Source organism: Trachypithecus francoisi, unplaced genomic scaffold, assembly GCF_009764315.1.
Source record: "Trachypithecus francoisi isolate TF-2019V2 unplaced genomic scaffold, Tfra_2.0 Lachesis_group5, whole genome shotgun sequence".
Lineage (NCBI taxonomy): Eukaryota > Metazoa > Chordata > Mammalia > Primates > Cercopithecidae > Trachypithecus > Trachypithecus francoisi.
Window position 1 is genome coordinate 143,950,921 of NW_022681470.1, and position 22,939 is coordinate 143,973,859.

At 48.8% G+C, this 22,939-nt stretch overlaps 1 protein-coding gene across 8 annotated transcripts in view; it reads right to left on the reverse strand.

Annotated features, from left to right (window-relative positions):
* The window catches only part of CATSPERD (cation channel sperm associated auxiliary subunit delta), a 61,574-nt gene that overhangs the window by 24,309 nt on the left and 14,326 nt on the right, over window positions 1–22,939 (reverse strand). For all 8 annotated transcript variants that reach the window (XM_033195998.1, XM_033196000.1, XM_033195994.1 and 5 more), the window contains 9 exons: window positions 22,187–22,301; window positions 19,591–19,658; window positions 16,588–16,701; window positions 10,056–10,139; window positions 8,681–8,831; window positions 7,059–7,154; window positions 6,100–6,182; window positions 3,913–4,089; window positions 2,817–2,930 (listed from right to left, as the gene is read on the reverse strand). In XM_033195998.1, the coding sequence (XP_033051889.1) occupies window positions 2,817–2,930; window positions 3,913–4,089; window positions 6,100–6,182; window positions 7,059–7,154; window positions 8,681–8,831; window positions 10,056–10,139; window positions 16,588–16,701; window positions 19,591–19,658; window positions 22,187–22,301 (1,002 nt within the window). The remainder of the gene's footprint in view (window positions 1–2,816; window positions 2,931–3,912; window positions 4,090–6,099; window positions 6,183–7,058; window positions 7,155–8,680; window positions 8,832–10,055; window positions 10,140–16,587; window positions 16,702–19,590; window positions 19,659–22,186; window positions 22,302–22,939) is intronic.

Genomic DNA, 22,939 nt, shown 5'->3' on the forward strand with positions numbered 1-22,939 from the left:
GCCCTTCCACCCCCGGATCACGACGTTGACATTTCAGGGGTCCAGCCTTCCTGAATGTTTGTAGAAATAGATAATACATTTGGATGAATTTACCCACCTTTAAGTGTACAATTCAATGGCATTCAGTAGATTCACAATATTGTGCAACCATCACCACCATCTGTTTCCAAAACTTTCTCGTCACCCCAAACAGAAACTCTGTTCTCATGAAGCAATAATTTACCTCCTCTTAATTTTTTAAAATTTATATTTATTTATTTTTATTTATTTTTTTGAGACGGAGTCTCACTCTGCCACCTAGGCTGGAGTGTAGAAGCGTGGTCTCAGCTCACTGCAACCTTCACCTCTCAGATTCAAGTGATTCTCCTGCCTTAGCCTCCTGAGTAGCTGGGACTACAGGTGCCCGCCATCACACTTGGCTAATTTTTGTATTTTTAGTAGAGATGGGGTTTCACTATGTTGGCCAGGCTGGTCTTGAACTCCTGGCCTTAGGCAATCTGCCCGCCTTGGCCTTCCAAAGTGCTGGGATTACAGGCGTGAGCCACCACGCCTGGACAAATTTTTTATTTTTTAAGAGATGAGGTCTTGCTCTCTTACCCAGGCTGGACTACAATGGCATGATTATAGCTCACTGCAGCCTCAACCGCCTGGGCTCAAGTGATCCTCCTGCCTCAGCCTCCCAAGTAGCTGGGACTACAGGTGCATGCCACTACACCTGGCTAATTTTTTTATTTTTATTTATTTATTTATTTATTTATTTATTTTGAGACAGAGTGTCACTCTTGTTGCCCAGGCTGGAGTACAATGGTGTGATCTCGGCTCACCATAACCTCTGCCTCCGGGGTTCAAGTGATTCTCCTGCCTCAGCCTACCAAGTAGCTGGGATTACAGGCATGTGCCACCACACCCAGCTCATAAATTTTATATTTTTTGTAGAGACAGGGTCTCACTATGTTGCCCAGGCTAGTCTCGAGCTCCTGGGTTCAAGCGATCCTCCCACCTCAGCCTCCTGCAGTACTGAAATTATGGGCGTGAGCTACCGTGCCTGGTCCTCATGTAACTTACTGAATACTTTTTTTTTTTTTTTTTTTTTTTTGAGACGGAGTCTCACTCTGCCGCCCAGGCTGGAGTGCTGTGGCTGGATCTCAGCTCACTGCAAGCTCCGCCTCCCGGGTTCACGCCATTCTCCTGCCTCAGCCTCCCGAGTAGCTGGGACTACAGGCGCCCGCCACCTCGCCTGGCTAGTTTTTTTTGTATTTTTTAGTAGAGACGGGGTTTCACCGTGTTAGCCAGGATGGTCTCGATCTCCTGACCTCGTGATCCACCCGTCTCGGCCTCCCAAAGTGCTGGGATTACAGGCTTGAGCCACCGCGCCTGGCCAACTTACTGAATACTAACAGTGAAAAACAGAAAGGTTGTATCAGTACTGGAAGCACAGTTCCTACTGAATGTAATCGATTTTGTGCCATTGTAAAGTCAAAAAATTGTGGGACCATCTGTACATGCAACTGATGTCTAGGCTTAGACACTTGGATTTTGGATCAAGAAACATCCAGGCACTTCCTGCTGGGTGGGGGAAGGCCATGGGGTCAGGGCTCTTAGCTGTTAGCAAGAGAAGCCTGAGCAACAGGCTGAGTTAAGATAATGAGGCCAGCGTGGTGGCTCACGCCTGTGGGTGAGGAGTTCGAGACCAGTCTGACCAACATGGCGAAACCCCGTCTTACTAAAAATACAAAACTCAGTCAGTCATGATGGCATGCACCTGTAATCCCAGCTACCTGGGAGGCTGAGGCAGGAGAATTGCTTGAACCTGGGAGGCAGAGGTTGCAGTGAGCCGAGATCGTGCCAGCCTGTGCAACAGAGCAAAACTCCGTCTCAAAACAAAAAAAAAATAGGCCGGGCGCGGTGGCTCACACCTGTAATCCCAGCACTTTGGGAGGCTGAGGCGGGCGGATCACGAGGTCAGGAGATCGAGACCATCCTGGCAAACACGGTGAAACCCCATCTCTACTGAAAAATAGAAAAAAATTAGCCGGGCGTGGTGGCGGGCGCCTGTAGTCCCAGCTTCTAGGGAGGCTGAGGCAGGAGAATGGCGTGAACCTGGGAGGCGGTGGAGCTTGCAGTGAGCGGAGACCGCGCCACTGCACTCCAGCCTGGGCGACAGAGCAAGACTCCGTCTCAAAAAAAAAAAAAAAACCAGGAAGAAAAGAAAAGGAAAAAAAGAAAGAAACTAATAGAAAATGAATTTATGGGCGGCTCAGAAGGATGGAGGAGGCACAGAGACAGCACAAGAGAGGCCAGGCAGCCAGCTGGACAGCCACAACCTCATCACGCCCAGACATGCAGAGGCTGGTCGAGAGGGAAGACACATTGAAATGGCTGGACATGGTGGCTCATGCCTGTAATCCCAGCACTTTGGGAGTCTGAGGTGAGCAGATCACCTCAGACCAGGAGTTCAAGACCAGCCTGGCCAACATGGGGAAACCCCATCTCCACTAAAAATACAAAATTCGCCAGGTGTGGTGGCACATGCTGGTAATCCCAGCTACTTGTGAGGCTGAGGCAGGAGTATTGCTTGAGCCTGAGAGGCAGAGGTTGCAGTGAGCCGAGATCACGCTACTGCACTCCAGCTTAATGGACAAAGCGAGGTTCTGTCTCAAAAAAAAAAGACACAGGGACAATTTCTATGCAGAATCGTGAGTGCCTGAGTAGCGTCTCTCCTTGTGGGGGATGCCAAGGGATTTCCAGAATCTGGGAGTGGGCACCGGGCATGTGGCTGAGAATCCCGGATAGCAGAAACAGCCAGATGTACTTACCAGAGGAATCAGGGATGTGCCTGGCTGGGGTATCAACAAAGCAGTCAATTCCAGCTGGCTGAGCATGTCAATGGTATACATCCTGTATGTGAATTCTCCTTTCAGAAACTCGATCTAGTTAGGAAGGCAAAGAAGAAATCATGCTCCTGTTCCCAGAAAGAAAGGGCAAGGAGGCGGGAAGGAGGAAAGGACCCACCTGGTGCTGCAGCCTGAATCTCCACTTGTGCCTCTCGCTTCCCCACTAGACTCTTTATTTCCAAAAAGGGCTCAAGTTGGGCACAATGTCAGCCCCTCCCTTCTCTCCAGAAGTATCCCCCAACCCTGACATTTGCAGTAATTGCTTTTTTTTTTTTTTGCTTTCCTTTTTTGCTTTTCTTTTTTTTTTTTTTTGCTTTTGCTTTTTTGCTTTTCTTTTCTTCTTTTTATTTTTTTTGAGATAGGATCTCACTCTGTCGCCCAGGCTGCAGTGTAGTGGTTTGATCATGGCTCACTGCAGCCTTGACCTCCCAGGATCAAGCAATCCTCTTCCCTCAGCCTCCCGAGTAGCCGGGACGACAGGCGTGTGCCACCATACCATGCCCGACTAATTTAATTTCTTTTTTTTTTTTTTTTGAGACGAAGTCTTGCTCTGTCACCCAGGCTAGAGTGCAGTGGTGTGGTCTTGGCTCATTGCAACCTCTGCCTCCGAGGTTAACGAGATTCTTATGCCTCAGCACGCTGAGTAGGTGGAGTTACAGGCACCCACCACCACACCCAGCTAATTTTTGTATTTTTAGTAGAGATGGGGTATCACCATGTTGGCCAGGCTGGTCTGGAACTCCTGACCTCAAGTGATCCGCCCGCCTCGGCCTCCCAAAGACTCAGTCTCCAAAGTCTCCCACCGTACCTGACCAACGCCCAGCTTTAAAAAAAACTTTGTGTGTTTTAGAAATGGGTCTATGTTGCCCAGGCTGGTCTTGAACTCCTGGCCTCAGGCAACCCTCCAGCCTCAGCCTCCTGAGCAACTGGGGCTACAGGCATGCACCACCATGCCCAGGTTGAATTTGTCTTTTTTAAAGTGCATTGAACATTGATCTAAACAGTTAGGATCACCTACATTGCATCTTCCAACGTGAAGTTCAGGGTCCATGAGAATTGCCTGGATATTCACGAGGCACTTCTGGAAATCAAAAGCTGCAAAGGCTGCGTCACGCAGCGGGGTCAGTATTTCCAGAATCCCTGAGCTCCTGAACATCAGGGCTGCCTCTTCTGACCAGATGTGTTGGTCTGCAAACTAAGAAGAAAATGATTCCTGAGATCCAATCATTCTCATTGTTTTTCTGGAGATTTAAATTTTATTTCATGATGCAGATTTTTTTTTTTTTTTTTTGAGACGGAATCTTGCTCTGTCACCTAGGCTGGAGTGCAGTAGCGTGATCTCAGCTCACTGCAACCTCCGCCTCCCAGGTTCAAGAGATTCCCCTGAGTTGCTGGGATTACAGTCGCACGCCACCACGCCCGGCTAATTTTTGTATTTTTAGTAGAGACAGGTTTCACCATGTTGGTCAGGCTGGTCTTGAACTCCTGACCTCATGATCCACCCACCTGGGCCTCCCAAAGTGCTGGGATTACAGGCGTGAGTCACCGCGCCCGGTCATGATGCAGATTTAAAGAAGGTAAATTCTTTTTTTGAGATGGAGTCTCACTCTGTCGCCCAGGCTGGAGTGCAGTGGCGCAATCTTGCCTCACTGTAACCTCCACCTCCCGGGTTCAAGCCATTCTCCTGCCTCACAAGTAGCTGGGACTACAGGCATACACCACCACGCCCAGCTAATTTTCATATTTTTAGTAAAGACAGAGTCTCACTATGTTGCCCACACTGGTCATGAACTCCTGGAACCAAAGTACTGGGATTGCAGGAAGGAGCCACTGTGCCTGGCCAAAATAATTCTTTTATTTTAAATTTTTGTTAGTTTTATTATTATGATGATTTTGAAGAAACAGAGTTTCATGCTGTCACGCAGGCTGGAGCACAGTGGTACGATCGTAGCTCACCGAAACCTCAACCTCCCTGCCTCAAGTGATCCTCCTGCCTCAGCCTCTTGAGCAGGTGGGACTACAGGTGTGCACCACCACACCCAGCTAATTTTTAAATTTTTTTTCTAGAGACGCGGTCTCCCTATATTACACAGTCTGATCTTGAACTCCTGGCTTCCAACAGTCCTCCTGCCTTGGCCTCCCAAAGCTCTGGGATCACAGGCAGGAGGAACTGCACATAGCCTAATTCCTATTCACAGATCGTGGATAAGAACCTCTCCCCAGCATACGCACTGGCCTCATCAGAACGTCAGGGTGAAGGCTCCTAAGATATGGCTCCTGGCCGGGCGCGGTGGCTCAAGCCTGTAATCCCAGCACTTTGGGAGGCCGAGACGGATGGATCATGAGGTCAGGAGATGGAGACCATCCTGGCTAACACGGGGAAACCCCGTCTCTACTAAAAAATACAAAAAACTAGCCAGGCGAGGTGGCGGGCGCCTGTAGTCCCAGCTACTCGGGAGGCTGAGGCAAGAGAATGGCGTAAACCCGGGAGGTGGAGCTTGCAGTGAGCTGAGATCCGGCCACTGAACTCCAGCCTGGGCAACACAGCGAGACTCCGTCTCAAAAAAAAAAAAAAAAAAAAAAAATTAGATAGGCATAATGCACAAGGGGATGTCAGATGACACCTGTGCCACCACTTAGTACCACTTTGAGCTGGACAGACGACTTAGGTCTCTGTGCCTCAGTTTTTCCATCTGTCAAATAGGGACAATATGAGGAGCTACTCCTAAGATGATGGTCAAGGTTAAATAATGTAATACACGAAGGTGCCTAGACCAGCACCTGTCGTATTTTGAAAACTCTTCCCCTTTTAGCTGTTGTTGTTGGTATTATTATTTTGCTAACTAGAGTGATTTCTAGCCTTCGAAAAAAGGTTCAGAAGTTTGTGAACAAGACCATTATTCCTTACCAACTAATTCGTAACCCCACTTTCTTTTTGGTTGTTGTTGAAACAGAGTCTTACTCTGCCTTCCAGGCTCAAGCAATTCTCCTGCCTCAGCCTCCCGAGTAGCTGGGATTATGGGTGCCCGCCATCACTCCCAGCTAATTTTTGTATTTTTGGTAGAGACAGGGTTTCACCACGTTGGCCAGGCTGGTCTTGAACTCCTGACCTCAGGTGATCCTCCCACCTCGGCCTCCCAAAGTGCTGGGATTACAGGGGTGCACCACCGTGCCCAGCCCGTAACCCCACTTTCTTTTTACCTACTTTGATTATGGAACTTGGCACGATGCCCAGATTGCCATAATACAAATTATCCTCCTGAGTTATAACTGCCAGTTCGTTTTCATCTAGGAAAAACAAAACAAGACCAAATGAAAATTGAAATGCTGGTCATTTCTGTGGACCAAAAGATAAGTATGGCTGGGTGCAATGGCTCACGCCTATAATTCTAGCACTTTGCGAGGCCGAGGGGGTGGATCACTTGAGGCCCGGAGTTCGAGATCAGCCTGGCCAACAACATGGTGAATCCTCCTCTCTACTAAAAATACAAAAATGAGCCGGGCACGGTGGTGGGTGCCTGTAGTCCCAGCTACTCAGGAGGCTGAGGCAGGAGGATCACTTAACCCGGAAGGTGGAGGTTACACTGAGCAGAGATCGTACCACTGTACTCCAGCCTGGGCAACAAGATTGAAACTCCGTCTCCAAAAAAAAAAAAAAAAAAGGAAAGGAAAAGAAAAAGAAAAAAATAATATGACAGCTATTTTCTGGTTTATAATCACGAAGTTCATGTGGAAAAGCCAAGCAATATGAAAAAATAGAGTTGAAGCTTTTTTTTTTTTTTTTTTTTTTTGAGTCTCACTCTGTCGCCCAGGCTGGAGTACAATGGTGCGATCTGCTCACTGCAACCTCCACCTCCCAGGTTCTAGCGATTCTTCCTTCCTCAGCCTCCTAAGAAGCTGGGATTACAGTCCCCCGCCACCGCGCCCGGCTTATTTTTGTATTTTTAGTAGAAAGGGGGGGGAGGTTCGCCATGTTGGCCAGGCTGGTCTTGAACTCCTGACCTCAGGTGATCTGCCCGCCTCGACCTCCCAAAGTGCTGGGATTACAGGCATGAGCCACTGCGCCCGGATGATTTCATGCTTTGGCTGGGTTGTGTCTGGCAGGCCTATAGTTAATAAGCCAGGTCTAAATATTTCTAGGCTACCAGTGGGTCGGGTACGCACTGACAGCAATGTTGTGGATGGTGATCTGGGCTTCAAAAATGGAAGTAAACAAGGTCTGGTCTCCTTTTTTCACCCGGACGGTGTCGACGAGCTGACCTAGGAGGTAACAGGACAGGTGCATGAGGCCCCGTGTGCATCATGGGAAAGGGGATATCTACTACTGGGACCCCAGCTACCCGTGCCACCACCCAGCCCACCCGGCCAGTGGCTCTTCAATGTTCCTTATAGCTTTTGAGAGGTTCGCCATTCAAAGGAGAATGAATCAAGGAAAACACAGCACTGAAACACAATTTTGTTAAGCATGACAAGGAATATGCTTTGGTTTAAGAAAACCCAACCCTTCTGCCAGGCGTAGGGGTGCATGCCTATAATCCCAGTACTTTGGGAGGCTGAGATGGGCAGATCACTTAAGTCAGGAGTTCGAGATCAGCCTGGCCAACATGGCAAAACCTTGTCTCTACTAAAAATACAAAAATTAACCGAGCATGGTTGCACGCACCTGTAATCCCAGCTACTTGGGAGACTGAGGCAGGAGAATCGTTCGAACCCAGAAGGTGGAGGTTGCAGTGAGCTGAGATCGCACCACTGTACTCCAGCCTGGGTGACAGAGCCAGACTTCATCTCAAAAAAAAAGAAAGAAAAGAAAAGAAAAAAGAAAACCTGACCCCCATTAGTCTTCTCTATAAGCAAGCTCAGAGGGAGGGCCGTTGAGTTTTTTGTCAACCAGTGGCTTGAACACAACGGAATGTCTCCTAATACAGGTGACCACTATAAGGAATAAAACAGACCCGGCTTGGTGGCTCTCATCTGTTATCCCAGCGCTTTGGGAGGCTGAGGCCAGAGGATCGCTTGAGCCCAGGAGTTTGGGACCAGCCCGGGCAACAAGGTGAAACCCCGTCTCTATAAAAAGTTAGTTATGCATGGTGGTGCACCTGTAGTCCCGGGCGTGGTGGCTCACGCCTGTAATCCCAGCACTTTGGGAGGCCAAGGCGGGCAGATCACGAGGTCAGGAGATCGAGACCATCCTGGCTAACACGATGAAACCCCGTCTCTACTAAAAATACAAAAAATAAAAATACAAAAAAAATTAGCCGGGCGTGGTGGCGGGCACCTGTAGTCCCAGCTACTAGGGAGGCTGAGGCAGGAGAATGGCGTGAACCCGGGAGGCAGAGCTTGCGGTGAGCCGAGATTGCGCCACTGCACTCCAGCCTGGGCAACAGAGCGAGACTCCATCTCAAAAAAAGAAAAAGAAAAAGAAATGTTAAATACAAAGCCTCCTGAAACTCTGGAAAAGCAGCCTCAGAGGTGTCTGACTGGCATTTTCCCTGGATGCGCCCTAAAGCTGGCAGAATAAACCTCCATGATGGAGACTCTTGTCACCATCAATTATTTCAGTTGTCACCGTCTACCCGGCCCTAAGTATCCTGCAAGCCAGGAAGCTGGTGAGGACGCAGAGAGATCCACTGAGTGATTATGGGCTTATGGTCCACTTGGAACATGGAAGAGGAAAAAAAATCGAGTGGTGGAGGGCTCGCTCCTTCCCCTCCCTTTATCCAGGCGGTACCCGGCCCCTCTAGAGGAGGCCACTGGGCAGCAGCCCCACCCTGGGCCCCTGGGCTCACCTGCATTATGGGAAAACAACAGGCTCTTCTCAAACCACAGGAGCAGGATGCCTTTCTGGCCGGGGGCGATGACGATGTCGAGAGTCCCGTTATAGTCAAAAGACAGTCCCAAACTCCGGTTTAGGGGGTGGTCTGAGTACTTGAACATGCCCTGAGAGAAAAAGACAGCTTTCAGCCTCTCCCCAAACCCTACTGTGGAGTCCCACTGAATCCAAATGAGGGAAGAGGAGTCCGGCTAGCCAGTGCAGGGGAAAGCAAAGAAAGCAAAGAAGCCACAAATCTGCCTTTCTTTTTTTATTTTTATTAAATACAACTTTGTTATTTTGATAGGGTTACATTTCACTTTAACCATTGAAAATTTAGCTCTGAATAGAGAATTACTCTAAGTGTCAAATGCTCAATGCATTTTGAAGATTTATTTTATTTTATTTTATTTTATTTTTGAGATGGAATTTGGCTGTTGCCCAGGCTGGAGTGCAGTGGCACGATCTTGGCTCACTGCCACCTCCATCTCCCAGATTCAAGTGATTCTTCCGACTCAGCCTCCCAAGTAGCTGTGATTACAGGTGCCCACCACCATGCCGGGATAATTTTTTTGTGTTTTTAGTAGAGATGGGGTTTCACCATATTGGCCAGGCTGGTTTCAAACTCCTCACCTGAAATGATCTGCCCGCCTCAGACTTGCAAAGTGCTAGGATTATAGGCATGAGCCACTGCACCTGGCCTCATTTTGAAGATTTAGTACAGAAAAATGTAAACTACCTCATCCATGAGTTGTTTATATTGATTACATACTGAAATGGTACTACTGGGCCAGGTGCAGTGGCTCACACCTGTAATCCCAGCACTGTGGGAGACCAAGGTGGGGCGGGGTGGGGGGTGGGGGGGTCACTTGAGGTCAGGAATTCAAGACCAACCTGGCCAACATGGTGAAACCCTGTCACTACTAAAAATACAAAAATTGGCTGGGCGCGGTGGCTCACGCCTGTAATCCCAGCACTTTAGGAGGCCGAGGCGGGCAGATCACGAGGTCAGGAGATGGAGACCATCCTAGCTAACATGGTGAAACCCCGTCTCTACTAAAAATACAAAAAAAATTAGCCAGGCGAGGTGGTGGCACCTGTAGTCCCAGCTACTCTGGAGGCTGAGGCAGCAGAATGGCGTCAACCCGGGAGACGGAGCTTGCAGTGAGCTGAGAGCTTGAGTGAGCCACTGCACTCCAGCCTGGGAGACAGAGCAAGACTCCGTCTCAAAATAAAATAAAATAAAATAAATAAATAAATAAATAAATATTTAAAAACATGTGAGTTGTAACGAAAACCTGGGCTTAGACAAAGGTCCTCTGAGTGGTTCTTCCCCCTGCAAAGTTACTTACCTTCCCTTGATCCACTACAAGCATCCCAACCTGTGACAAAGAAAATAAGTGGAAGATTCCACCTAAAGACCCGACGATTTCTGCCTATGAAACAAACAGAAAATACTTCAGATGAGTCAATCTTAATACACACGGGTTCGTCGGTCGAACTTCAGATGATCTGATAAGTTACAATGAAGGAAAATCTTTTAAAAAAAAAAAAACAGATAATGCCCTCTCTGGAAATAGAACACTTGACCAGGCGCGGTGGCTCACGTCTGTAATCCCAGCACTTTGGGAGGCCGAGGCAATGGATCACCTGAGATCAAGAGTTCGAGATCAGCCTGGTAACATGATGAAACCCCCATCTCCACTAAAAACGCAAAATTAGCCGGGCGTGGTGGTGGGCGCCTATAATCCCAGCTACTCGGGAGGCTGAGGCAGGAGAATCACTTGAACCCGGGAGGCAGAGGTTGCAGTGAGCCACAATCGTGCCACTGCCCTCCAGCCTGGGTGACAGAGTGAGACCTTGTCTAAAAAAAAAAAAAAAAAAAAAAGAAAGGAAAGGAAAAGAAAAGAAATGTGACATTTGGGTCAAAAACTTGAAAGAAGACAGCTTTGGTTTGAGTGTTTGGAGAAAATGATATGACCCAGACTGCTAGAAGAATGCTTGAGTCTTTCATTCCTGCCTGGGAGCCCTCATTCCTGATTGTTGGCTGGACAGCAAAGTGTCTAGCTGCTGACTTGGAACGTGAATCAAGGGCTCCACCTAGGGATAGTGAGACAGATTTCCATAGCAGCCCAGCTGGCTACCTCCTACATCTTGCAGAGACAGAGACAGAGAGAGAGAAAGGAAGAAAGAGACAGAGAGAGAGAGACAGAGAGAGAGGAAGAGAGAGAGAGAGAGAAGAGAGAGAGAGAGAGACAGAGAGAGAGACAGAGAGGAAGAGAGAGAGAGAGAGAGAGAGACTAAGACTGCCAGCATTTTTTTTTTTTTTTTTTTTTTTTTTTTTTGAGATGGAGTCTCGCTCTGTCACCCAGGCTGGAGTGCAGTGGCCAGATCTCGCTCACTGCAAGCTCCGCCTCCCAGGTTCACGCCATTCTCCTGCCTCAGCCTCCCGAGTAGCTGGGACTACAGGCGCCCGCCACCAGTCGCCCGGCTAGTTTTTTTTGTATTTTTAGTAGAGACGGTGTTTTTCACCGTGTTAGCCAGGATGGTCTCGATCTCCTGACCTTGTGATCCGCCCGTCTCGGCCTCCCAAAGTGCTGGGATGCCACAGGCTTGACACCACCGCGCCCGGCCTTTTTTTTTTTTTTTGAGATAGTCTCACTCTGTTGCCCAGGCTGGAGTGCATGGCCAGTCTCAGCTCACTGCAACCTCTGGTCTGCTTCAGGTTCAAGCAATCCCCCCGGCCTCCCCTTCTTGAAGTAGCGGGACTGTTACCAGGCACCTGCCACCACATTTGGCTAATTTTTGTATTTTTTAATAGAAACAGGATTTTGCCATGTTGGCCAGGCTGGTCTCAAACTCCTCACCTCAGATGATCCGCCCACCTTGGCCTCCCAAAGTGCTGGAATTACAGCCATTAGCCACAGCGCATGGCCTTGATTGTTTCTGAGAAAGAGTTACATTCTTGTTGCCCAGGCTGGAGTACAATGGCGTGACCTCAGCTCACTGCAACCTCTGCCTCCCAGGTTCAAGCCATTCTCCTGCCTCAGCCTCCCGAGTAGCTGGGATTACAGGTGCCCGGCACCACGCCTGGCTAATTTTCTGTATTTTTAGTAGAAATGAGGTTTCACCATCTTGGCCAGGCTGGTCTTGAAATCTTGACCTCGTGATCCACCTGCCTCAGCTTCCGAAAGTGCTGGGATTACAGGTGTGAGCCATTGAGCCTGGCCTCAAGGTCCTTAATGTAATCCTATCCGCAAAGTTCCTTTTGCTATGTCAGGAACCATATTCACAGGTTCCAGGAATTACGATGTGGACAGCTTTGGAGATCTAATATTCTAGCCGCCTTCGAGATCCTCCCTCCACCTATCCCATTAGGAATTATGAGATCCATCTGGACTTGGAAGCGATTCTAGGTCTTGCTCCTTCACTCCAGCCAATTCTTTTTCTTTTTCTTTTTCTTTTTTTTTGCAACAGGGTCTCTCTCTGTCCCCCAGACTAGAGTGCAGTGGTGTGATCATACCCCACTGTAGCCTCAGTCTTCCAGGCTCAAGCAATCCTCCAGCCCCCTGAGTAGCTGGGATCGCAGGTACCTGCCACCATGCCCAGCTAATTTCTTTTTCAATTTTTTTTTTTTTTTTTTTGAGGCGGAGTCTCGCTCTGTCGCCCGGGCTGGAGTGCAGTGGCCGGATCTCAGCTCACTGCAAGCTCTGCCTCCCGGGTTTACGCCATTCTCCTGCCTCAGCCTCCGGAGTAGCTGGGACTACAGGCGCCGCCACCTCGCCCGGCTAGTTTTTGTATTTTTAGTAGAGACGGGGTTTCACCGTGTTAGCCAGGATGGTCTCGATCTCCTGACCTCGTGATCCGCCCGTCTCGGCCTCCCAAAGTGCTGGGATTACAGGCTTGAGCCACCGCGCCCGGCCAATTTTTTTTTTTTAAGACGGAGTCTGGCTCTGTCGCCCAGGCTGGAGTGCGGTGGCCGGATCTCAGCTCACTGCAAGCTCCGCCTCCCAGGTTCACGCCATTCTCCTGCCTCCGCCTCCCAAGTAGCTGGGACTACAGGCGCCCGCCTCGTCGTCCGGCTAGTTTTTTGTATTCTTTAGTAGAGACGGGGTTTCACCGTATTAGCCAGGATGGTCTCGATCTCCTGACCTTGTGATCCGCCCGTCTCAGCCTCCCAAAGTGCTGGGATTACAGGCTTGAGCCACCGCGCCCGGCCTCTTTTTCAATTTTTTGTAGAGATGGGGGAGGATCTCACTGTGTTCCCCAGGCTGGTCTTGAACTCCTGAGCTCAAGTGATCCTCTTTCCTCGGCCTCCCAAAGTGCTGGGGGATTACAGGTGTGAGTCACCGTATCCAGCCATCAATATATACAATTGATAGCAATAGGGGTTGACTCTTGTCCTGGCTGTAGCAATGCTGAGCTCAACTATTCTCTGAGGTAACCTCTCCTCTTGAAATGTCCATGATAAAAACAACTTCACCGGGCCGGGCGCGGTGGCTCAAGCCTGTAATCCCAGCACTTTGGGAGGCCGAGACGGGCGATCACGAGGTCAGGAGATCGAGACCATCCTGGCTAACATGGTGAAACCCCGTCTCTACTAAAAATACAAAAAACTAGCCGGGCGAGGTGGCGGGCGCCTGTAGTCCCAGCTACTCGGGAGGCTGAGCAGGAGAATGGCGTGAACCCGGGAGGCGGAGCTTGCAGTGAGCCGAGATTGCGCCACTGCACTCCAGTCTGGGCGACAGAGCGAGACTCTGCCTCAAAAAAAAAAAAAAAAAAACTTCACCACCACACGCACAAACATACATGCAGGTACACACACAGGTGCACACAAACATACATGCACACACGTGTACACACATACATGCACGCACACACACGTACACACATGTACACACACACAAAGGCTATTTTAGTAATAATTGGGGATTTTAGTGATGCTAGGTGTTCTTTTTTGTGTTGTTTGTTCTTTTTTCTTTTTTTTTCTTGAGACAGAGTTTCACTCTGTCACCCAGGCTGGAGTGCAGTGGCCCAATCTCCGCTCACTGCAACCTTCACCTTCACCTCCTAAGTTCAAGTGATTCTCCTGCCTTAGCCTCCTGAGTAGCTGGGATTACAGGCCTGCGCCGCCACGCCCAACTGTAGTGAGTTGGCGTTTTTTTGCATTTTCAGTAGAGACGGGGTTTCACCATGTTGGCCAGGCTGTTCTTGAACTCCTGACCTCAAGTGATCTACCTCCTTCAGCCTCCCAAAGTGCTGGGATTACAGGCTGAGCCACCTCGCCTGGACAGCAGTCATTTGATTTGAAGGCCACCTGATTTCTTTTTTTTTTTTTTTTTTTTTTTGAGACGGAGTCTCGCTCTGTCGCCCCGGCTGGAGTGCAGTGGCCGGATCTCAGCTCACTGCAAGCTCTGCCTCCCGAATTCACGCCATTCTCCTGCCTCAGCCTCCCGAGTAGCTGGGACTACAGGCGCCTGCCACCTCGCCCGGCTACTTTTTGTATTTTTTAGTAGAGACGGGGTTTCACCATGTTAGCCAGGATGGTCTTGATCTCCTGACCTTGTGATCTGCCCGTCTCGGCCTCCCAAAGTGCTGGGATTACAGGCTTGAGCCACCGCGCCCAGCCCACCTGATTTCAATGTGACCGCATCCTAGCTTAACTGATTACATCTGCAAAGACCCTACCTCCAAGCCAGTTTACTGCGATGGTTGGAATGACGGTGTCCCCTCCAAAATTCATGCTGAAATCCCCAATGTATTATAAACAGGCGTGGTCTTTGGGATGAGCATCCTTATAAAAGAGCTCTGGGTTGAAGGGAGCACAGTTTGTTGGTTCTTCTGCCTTCTGCTGTGTGAGGATGTGGCTTTTGCCCCTCCAGAGGAACCCCAGCATAGGCGCCATCTTGGGAGCAGAGTGCAGCCCTCACCAGACAGCAACCTTGCTGGCACCTTGATCTTGGACTTCCCAACCTCCACAACCATGACAAATAAACTTCTGTTCTTTATAAACTACTCGGTCTCAGATATTTTGTTACAGCAGCAAAAATGCCAAAGACAGTTAAATTCTGAAGTTCCAGGTTGACATAAATTTGGGGGACACTGGTTCAACCCACTACAGTTTTCTCATCTGTAAAGTGAGCATGGTGAGGAAGTTGATGGCACGAGTCTTCAGGTGGGCATGTGGATGTATCATAAATTAATATGTTGCCTTTACTAGGGCACTAGCTTTTTTTTTTTTTAAAGACAGGTCTCACTCTGCCATCCAGGCTGGAGTGCAATGGCACTGTCTCGGGTCACTGCAACCTCCACATCCCAGGCTCAAACAATCCTCCTGCCTCAACCTCCCACGTAACTGGGACAACAGGCATGCACCACCTTGCCCAGCTAATTTTTGTATTTTTGGTAGAGACAAGGTTTCGCTATGTTGCCCAGGCTAGTATTTAACTCCTGGACTCAAGCGATCCACCCCCTTCAGCCTCCCAAAGTGCTGGGATTATAGGTGTGAGCCACCGCGCCCCTACCCAGCTGGGCACTAGAGTTTTGTTTTGTTTTGTTTGTTTTTTGGGGTTTTTTTTGTTGTTGGTTTTTTTGTTGTTGTTGAGACGGAGTCTCACTCTGTTGCCCAGGCTGGAATGCAGTGGCACGATCTCGGCTCACTGCAACCTCTGCCTCCCAGGTTCAAGCAATTCTCCTGGCTCAGCCTCCTGAGTAGCTGGGATTACAGGTGCTCGCCACCAAGCCTGGCTAGATTTCATTTCATTTCATTTTATATTTTATTTTTTTGAGGTAGTGTTTCGCTCTTGTTGCCCAGGCTGGAGTGCAATGGTGCAATCTCAGCTCGCTGCAGCCTCTGCCTCCCAGGTTCAAGCAATTCTCCTGCCTCAGCCTCCTGAGTAGCTGGGATTATAGGCATGTGCCGTCACACCTGGCCAATTTTGTATTTTTAGTATTTTTGTATTTTTAGTAGGAGGGGTTTCTCCATGTTGGTCAGGCGGGTCTTGAACTCCCAACCTCAGATGGTCCACCCACCTCGGCCTCCCAAAGTGCTCGGATTACGTGTGTGAGGCACCACACCCGGCCTGTCACTAGCTTTTTATAAGCACTACGTAAACGGCATAAATGGTGCCATGATTTTGCCTGACCTAAAACTTTTTGTCTCCTTTCTAACTTCCTAGGCTCCTGAGCTGATTCCATTGACCTGGAATTTTCCCTAACCCAAGCTGGAGAGCAGTGGTGTGATCATAGACACTGCAGCCTCAATCTCCCAGACTCTAGTGACCCTCCCACCTCAGCCTTCCAAGTAGCTAGGACTAAAACATGCCACCACACCTGGCTAATTTTTTTTTTTTTTTTGAGACAGAGTCTCGCTCTGTCACCCAGGCTGGAGTGCAGTGGCACGATCTCGGCTCACTGCAAGCTCTGCCTCCCGGGTTCACGCCATTCTCCTGCCTCAGCCTCCCAAGTAGCTGGGACTACAGGCGTCTGCCACCACGCCTGGCTAATTTTTTATGTATTTTTAGCAGAGATGGGGGTTCACTGTGTTAGCCAGGATGGTCTCGATCTCCTGACCTCGTGATCCGCCCGCCTCAGGATTACAGACGTGAGCCACTGCGCCCGGCCTAATTTTTAAATATTTTTTATTTTTTTATTTGGTAGAGATGGGGTCTTGCCATGTTGCCCAGGCTGGTCTCAGACTCCTGGGCTCAAGCTATCCTCCTGCCTCAGCCTTCCAAAGTGCTAGGATTACAGGCATGCGCCACCACCCCGGCCCAGCTGGACTCTTAAAAGAGGAAAAAACCCTCGTGCACCCATTGACAGCAGTTACTGCAATCACAAGGTACATATATTTTTATTTTCACATTCTTACCAAATTTGACATACCTGTCCGTCATACTGATACTTCCAAAAACTGAATCCCCCAGTATTCGAATAATATATATAAGTCTGGGATATCTGATCTCCACGGAAATATGCAAAAACGAAATTACTGACATCCTATTAAAAAAAAAAAGAATGAATGAATGAAAGAAAGATGCCAACAAGTAACGTTCCTGAACATTTATCCCAGAGAAATGAAAACTCACATCCGCACAAAAACCTGGATGTCTGGACGTGACTATTTGTTGGGGCTGTTTCTGAGAGCCAAAAAGTGGATACACAACAGGCGCGGTGGCTCACACCTGTCATCCCAGCACTTTGGGAGGCCGAGGCAGGCAGATCACTTGAGGCCAGGAGTTCCAGACCAGCTTGGCCAATATAATGAAACCCCATCTCTCCTAAAAAATACCAAAGTTAGGCCGGGCGTGGTGGCTCACGCCTGTAATCCCAGCACTGAGGTGGGTGGATAACTTGATGCCAGGAGTTCAAGACCAGCCTGACCAACATAATGCAATCCCATCTCTTTTTTTTTTTGAGACGGAGTCTCGCTCTGTCACCCAGGCTGGAGTACAGTGGTGTGATCTTGGCTCACTGCAAACTCTGCCTCCCGGGTTCATGCCATTCTCCTGCCTCAGCCTCCTGAGTAGCTGGCACTACAGTGCCTGCCACCACACCAGGCTAATTTTTTGTATTTTTAGTAGAGACGGGGTTTCACCATGGTCTCGATCTCCTGACCTCGTGATCTGCCCATCTTGGCCTCCCAAAGTGCTGGGATTACAGGCGTGAGCCACCGTGCCTGGCCAACCCCATCTCTTGTAAAAAAAAAAAAAAACCAAAAAACAAAAAAACAAAGTTAGGCCGGGCATGGAAGCTCATGTCTGTAATCCCAGCACTTTGGGAGCCCAAGGTGGACCGGGAGGTCGAGAGTTCGAGACCAGACTGACTAACATAGAGAAACCGTGTCTCTACTAAACATACAAAATTAGCCAGGCATGGTGGTGCATGCCTGTAACCCCAGCGACTCGGGAGGCTGAGGCAGGAGAATCGCTTGAACCCAGCAGGTGGAGGTTACAGTAAGCCAAGATTGTGCCATTGCACTCCAGCCTGGGCAACAAGAGGGAAACTCTGTTTCAAAAAATAAAAAAAATTAGCCAGGTCTAGTGGTGTGTGCCTGTAACTCTGGCTACTTGGGAGACTGAGGTGGGAGAATACCTTGAGCCCAGGAGTTTGAGACTGCAGTGAGCTATAATTGCAACACTGCACTCCAGCCTGGGGACAGAGCAAGACCTTGTCTCAAAAAAAAAAAAAAAAAAGTAGGGCCAGGCATGGTGGCTCACGCTTGTAATCCCAGCACTTTTGGAGGCTGAGGCAGGTGGATCACTTGAGGCCAGGAGTTTGAGACCAGCCTGGCCAACATGGTGAAACCCCATCTCTACTAAAAATTAGTCAGGCGTGGTGGTGTATACCTGTAGTCCCAGCTACTCAGGAGGCTGAGCCAGGAGAATCACTGAAACCTGGGAGGCAGAGGTTGCAATGAGCTGAGACTGCACCACTGCACTCTACCCTGGGTGACAGTCATAGACTGTTTATGTTATTAGTAAGACTTCCAGGCAACAATAGGCTATTAGTAATTAAGTTTGTTTTTTGGTTTATTTTTGTTTTGAGACAAGTTCTGGCTCTATTGCCCCAGGTGAGTGCAGTGGCATGATCTCAGCTCACTATAACACGTGCCTCCTGGGCTCAAGCCATCCTCCCATCTCAGCTACCCGAGTAACTGGGACTATAGGTGCACACCACCATACCTAGGTATTTTTTTCTTTTTCTTTTTCTTTCTTTTTTTTTTTTTTTTTTTTTGTATTTTGAATAGAGACAAGGTCTCACCGTGTTGCCCATGCTAGCCTCGAATTTGTGAGCTGGGATTACAGGTGCCTGCCACCACGCCTGGCTAATTTTTTTGTATTTTTAGTAGAGACAGGGTTTCACTATGTTGGCCAGGCTGGTCTCAAACTCCTGACCTTGTGATCTGCCCGCCTCAGCCTCCCAAAGTGCTGGGATTACAGGCGTGAGCCACTGTACCTGGCCAGTAATTAAGTTTTGGGGAAGTCGAAAGTTACCTCTGGATTTTCAACGGTGTGGGGTGGAGGGTGGTACCTCTGACCTCTACATTGCTCAAAGATCAACTATAGATGGATGTATTTACAGTGTGTCAGCCGGTGGATCTGAAAACATCCCCAAAACCTTTTCCATCTCCCAGCTGTGCTCTGAGCCCACAGGAAATGACCCTGACCAAGTTCTTGAGACCCCGTCTCAAGCCTTACACTGTCCTTATTCCTTTTTCTTTCTTTTTTTTTTTTTTGAGACGGAGTTTCACTCTTGTCACCCAGGCTGGAGTGCAATGGTGCAATCTCAGCTCACTGCAGTCTCTGCCTCCCAGGCTCAAGCGATTCTCCTGCCTCAGCCTCCCAAGTAGCTGGGATTATAGGCACATGCCACCATGCCCGGCTAATTTTTTGTATTTTTAGTAGAGACGGGGTTTTGCCATGTCAGCCAGGCTGGTTTCAAACTCCTGGCCTCAGGTGATCCACCCACCTTGACCTCCCAAAGTGCTAGGATTACTACAGGCATGAGCCACCGTGCCCAAGTCTTTTTTTTTTTTTTTTTTTTTTTTTTGACAGACTCGCTTATTGCCCAGCTGGAGTGCAGTAGCGTAATCATGGCTCACTGCAGCCTTGATCTCCTGGTCTCAAGCAAGCCTCCTGCCATAGCTGGGACTGCAGGCACATGTCACCACACCAGGCTAATTATTTTATTTTTTGTAGAGATGGGGTTTCACTATGTTGCCCAGGCTGGTCTCAAACGCCTGGGCTTCAGCAATCCTCTTGCCCTGGCCTCCTAAAGTGCTGGGATTACAGGTGTGAGCCACCACGCCCAGCCTTTATTTCTACTCATGATTATTTGTGTTCAGAGGGGAGCAAAAAAAATGAACAATTATACACTTATACTTACCACACAAAACAAACTTCCAGTATAACAACAATTATCACCAGAAACATGTGTAACTGGGTGTTTTATACCTGAAAAGAAAATAAAATTTTGAAATGTTTATGAGTTCCCTGAAGTTTGGAGAAAAGTTTATTTATTTACTTATTTATTTGAGACAGAGTCTCCCTCTGTCGTCCAGGCTGGAGTGCAGTGGTGGCTCACTGCCACCTCCACCTCCCAGGTTCAAACAATTCTCCTGCCTCAGCCTCCAGAGCTGGAATTACAGGTGCCCACCACCACGCCTGGCTAATTTTTGCGTTTTTAGTAGAGATGGGGTTTCGCTATGTTGGCTAGGCTGATCTCAAACTCCTGACCTCGAGTGATCCACCCGCTTCGGCCTCCCAAAGTGCTGGGATTACAGGCATAAGACACCGCATCTAGCCTGGAGAAAAGTTCAGAACAGGGTTTCTCAACCTCAACACTACTGAAATTTGGGAGCAGATGGTTCTCGCTTGCGAGGAGTTTCATATGCATTGTAGGATGCTTTTCAGCATCTATATATCTACCCACTCAATGCCAGTAGCATCTTCCTCTAGTCTTGACGCCAAAAACGTCTCCAGACATTGCCAAGTGTCCTCTGGGAGACAGAACTGACCCCAGTTGGCCGGACTCGGTGGTTTACACCTGTAATCCTAGCACTTTGGGAGGCAGAGGTAGGTGGATCTCCTGAGGTCAGGAGTTCAAGACCAGCCTCACCAACATGGAGAAACCCCATCTCTATTAAAAATACAAAATTAGGCCAGGTGCGGTGGCTGACGCCTGTAATCCCAGCATTTTGGGAGGCTGAGGCAGGCAGATCACGAGGTCAGGCGATCGAGACCATCCTGGCTAACACAGTGAAACTCTGTCTCTACTAAAACTACAAAAAATTAGCCGGGCGTGGTGGCGGGCGCCTATAGTCCCAGCTGCTCGGGAGGCTGAGGCAGGAGAATGGCATGAACCCGGGAGGCAGAGTTTGCAGTGAGCTGAGATCGTGCCACTGCACTCCATCCAGTCTGGGCTACACAGCGAGTCTTCATCTCAAAAAAAAAAAAAAAAAAAAAAAACAAATTAGCCAGGCACGGTGGCTCACATCAATTATCCTGGCACTTTGGGAGGCCAAGGCTAGGGGACCATGAGGTCAGTAGATCAGGATCATCCTGGCCAACATGGTGGAATCCCATCTCTACTAAAAACATAAAACACTAGCTGACGTGGTGGCGCGCGCCTGTAGTTCCAGCTACTAGGGAGGCTGAGGCAGGAGGATCGCTTGAACCCGGGAGGTGGAGGTTGCAGTGAACTGGGATTGTGCCACTGCACTCCAGCCTAGCGACAGAGCGAGACTCCGTCAAAAAAAAAAAAAAAAATTAGCCGGGCGTGATGGCACATGCCTGTAATCCCAGCTACTCGCGAGAGGGGGTGAGGCAGGAGAATCGCTTGAACCCAGGAGGCAGAGGTTGCGATGAGCCGAGATTGATCGATTGCACTCCAGCCCAGGCAACAACAGTGAAACTCTGTCTCAAAACAAACAAACAAACAAAAAATTAGCCAGGCATGGTGGTGGGTGCCTGTGACCTCAGCTACTCAGGAAGCTGAGGCAGGAGAATCGCTTGAACCCAGGAGGCGGAGGTTTCAGTGAGCCGAGATTGGGCCACTGTACTCCAGCCCGGGGGACCGAGTGAGGCTCCATCTCCAAAAAAAGAAAAAGAAAAAGAAATTTTTTTGTAAAGATGGCATTCTGCTCTATTGCCTAGGGTGGACTTGAACTCCTGGGCTCAAGCGATCCTCTTTTCTAAAGCTAATATTTGCCTCATCTTCACTTTTCACATCTTCTTTCCTCCTGCATCAGGGTTCTCATCTTTCTCCCTCTTCACAAAGCTCACCTTCTCTACCGTCCCTACCCCTCGTCAGAAGCGTGCGGGAGGGACAATGTTCATCACCCAGCTTGGTTACCAGACATCTACTGGTCATCCTCAGCTTTCCCTGATCCTCCCACACCAATCCATCACCAAGACCCGCTGATGTCTCTTGAATTTTTCTTTTTTTTTTTTTAGACAGAGTCTCATTCTGTCACCCAGGCTGGAGTGCAGTGGCCCAATCTCAGCTCACTGCAACCTCCACTTCCTTGGCTCAAGGGATCCTCCTGCCTCGACCTCCAGAGGAAGCTGGGATTACAGGCACACACCACCATGTCCAGCTAATTTTTGTATTTTTAGTAGAGACCGGGTTTCGCCATGCTGGCCAGGATGGTCTTGAACTCCTGACCTCAATGATCCGCCTGCCGCAGACTCCCAAATTACTGGGATCACAGGCGTGAACTACCGCACCTGGCCAATGCCTCGTTTGTTTCAATCGGTCCAAGCACCTTTTGTGGCTTATGACTACAATGCACAATGGGAACACTAGGTTCCCAGTCTATGGATGGGGCCCCAGGCCAATTTTCATTTTGATTGGAAAGGACAAAGTAACGTCCTGAGGCTGACATCCAAGTAGGAGCATCACTTATACTTCCGACACTAATACCCTCTTGTCTCATGTTGACTACACTCAAACAAAATTTAAAAATACCAAATGTACATACCTAAAGACAAGTTCCAAGAATTACTTTCATAATCATAAGTATAGACTTTATGATTCACTACTAACAGCAACAATGAACCAGCAAAATGTGCTGATGTCACCTCTGGAACGCCGACCTGAAAGTTATCATATGGATGATATCAATGAGACCAGCTTTTCAAACACTGATTCAGAAATCCAGACTTCTAGACATGCATTGAAAAAAAAAAAAATTATGGACAGGCGCGGTGGCTCTCGCGTGTAATCCCAGCACTTTGGGAGGCCAAGGTGGGTAGATCACCTGAGGTAAGGAGTTTGAGACCAGCCTAGCCAACAGAGTAAAACCCCGTCTCTACTAAAAATACAAAAAGCAGCCAGGTGTGGCATCAGGTGCCTGTAATCCTAGCTACTCAAGAGGCTGAGGCAGGAGAATCGCTTGATCCCAGGAGGCAGAGGTTGCAGTGAGCCGAGATCGGCTCACTCCAGCCTGGTGACAAGAGCAAAACTCCGAGAAAAGAAAGAAAGAAAGGAAAAGAAAAGAAAGAAGAAAGAAGAAAGAAAGAAAGAAAGAAAGAAAGAAGAAAGAAAGAAAGAAAGAAAAAAAAAAAAAAAGGAAGGGAGGGAGAGAGAGAGGGAGGGAGGGAGGGAGGAGGGAGGGAGGGAGGGAGGGAAGGAAGGAAGGAAGGGAAAAAGGAAGGAAAAAGGAAGGAAAAGGAAGGAAAAAGGAAGGAAAGGAAGGAAAGGAAAGAAAGGAAAGAAAGAAAGAAAGAAGGAA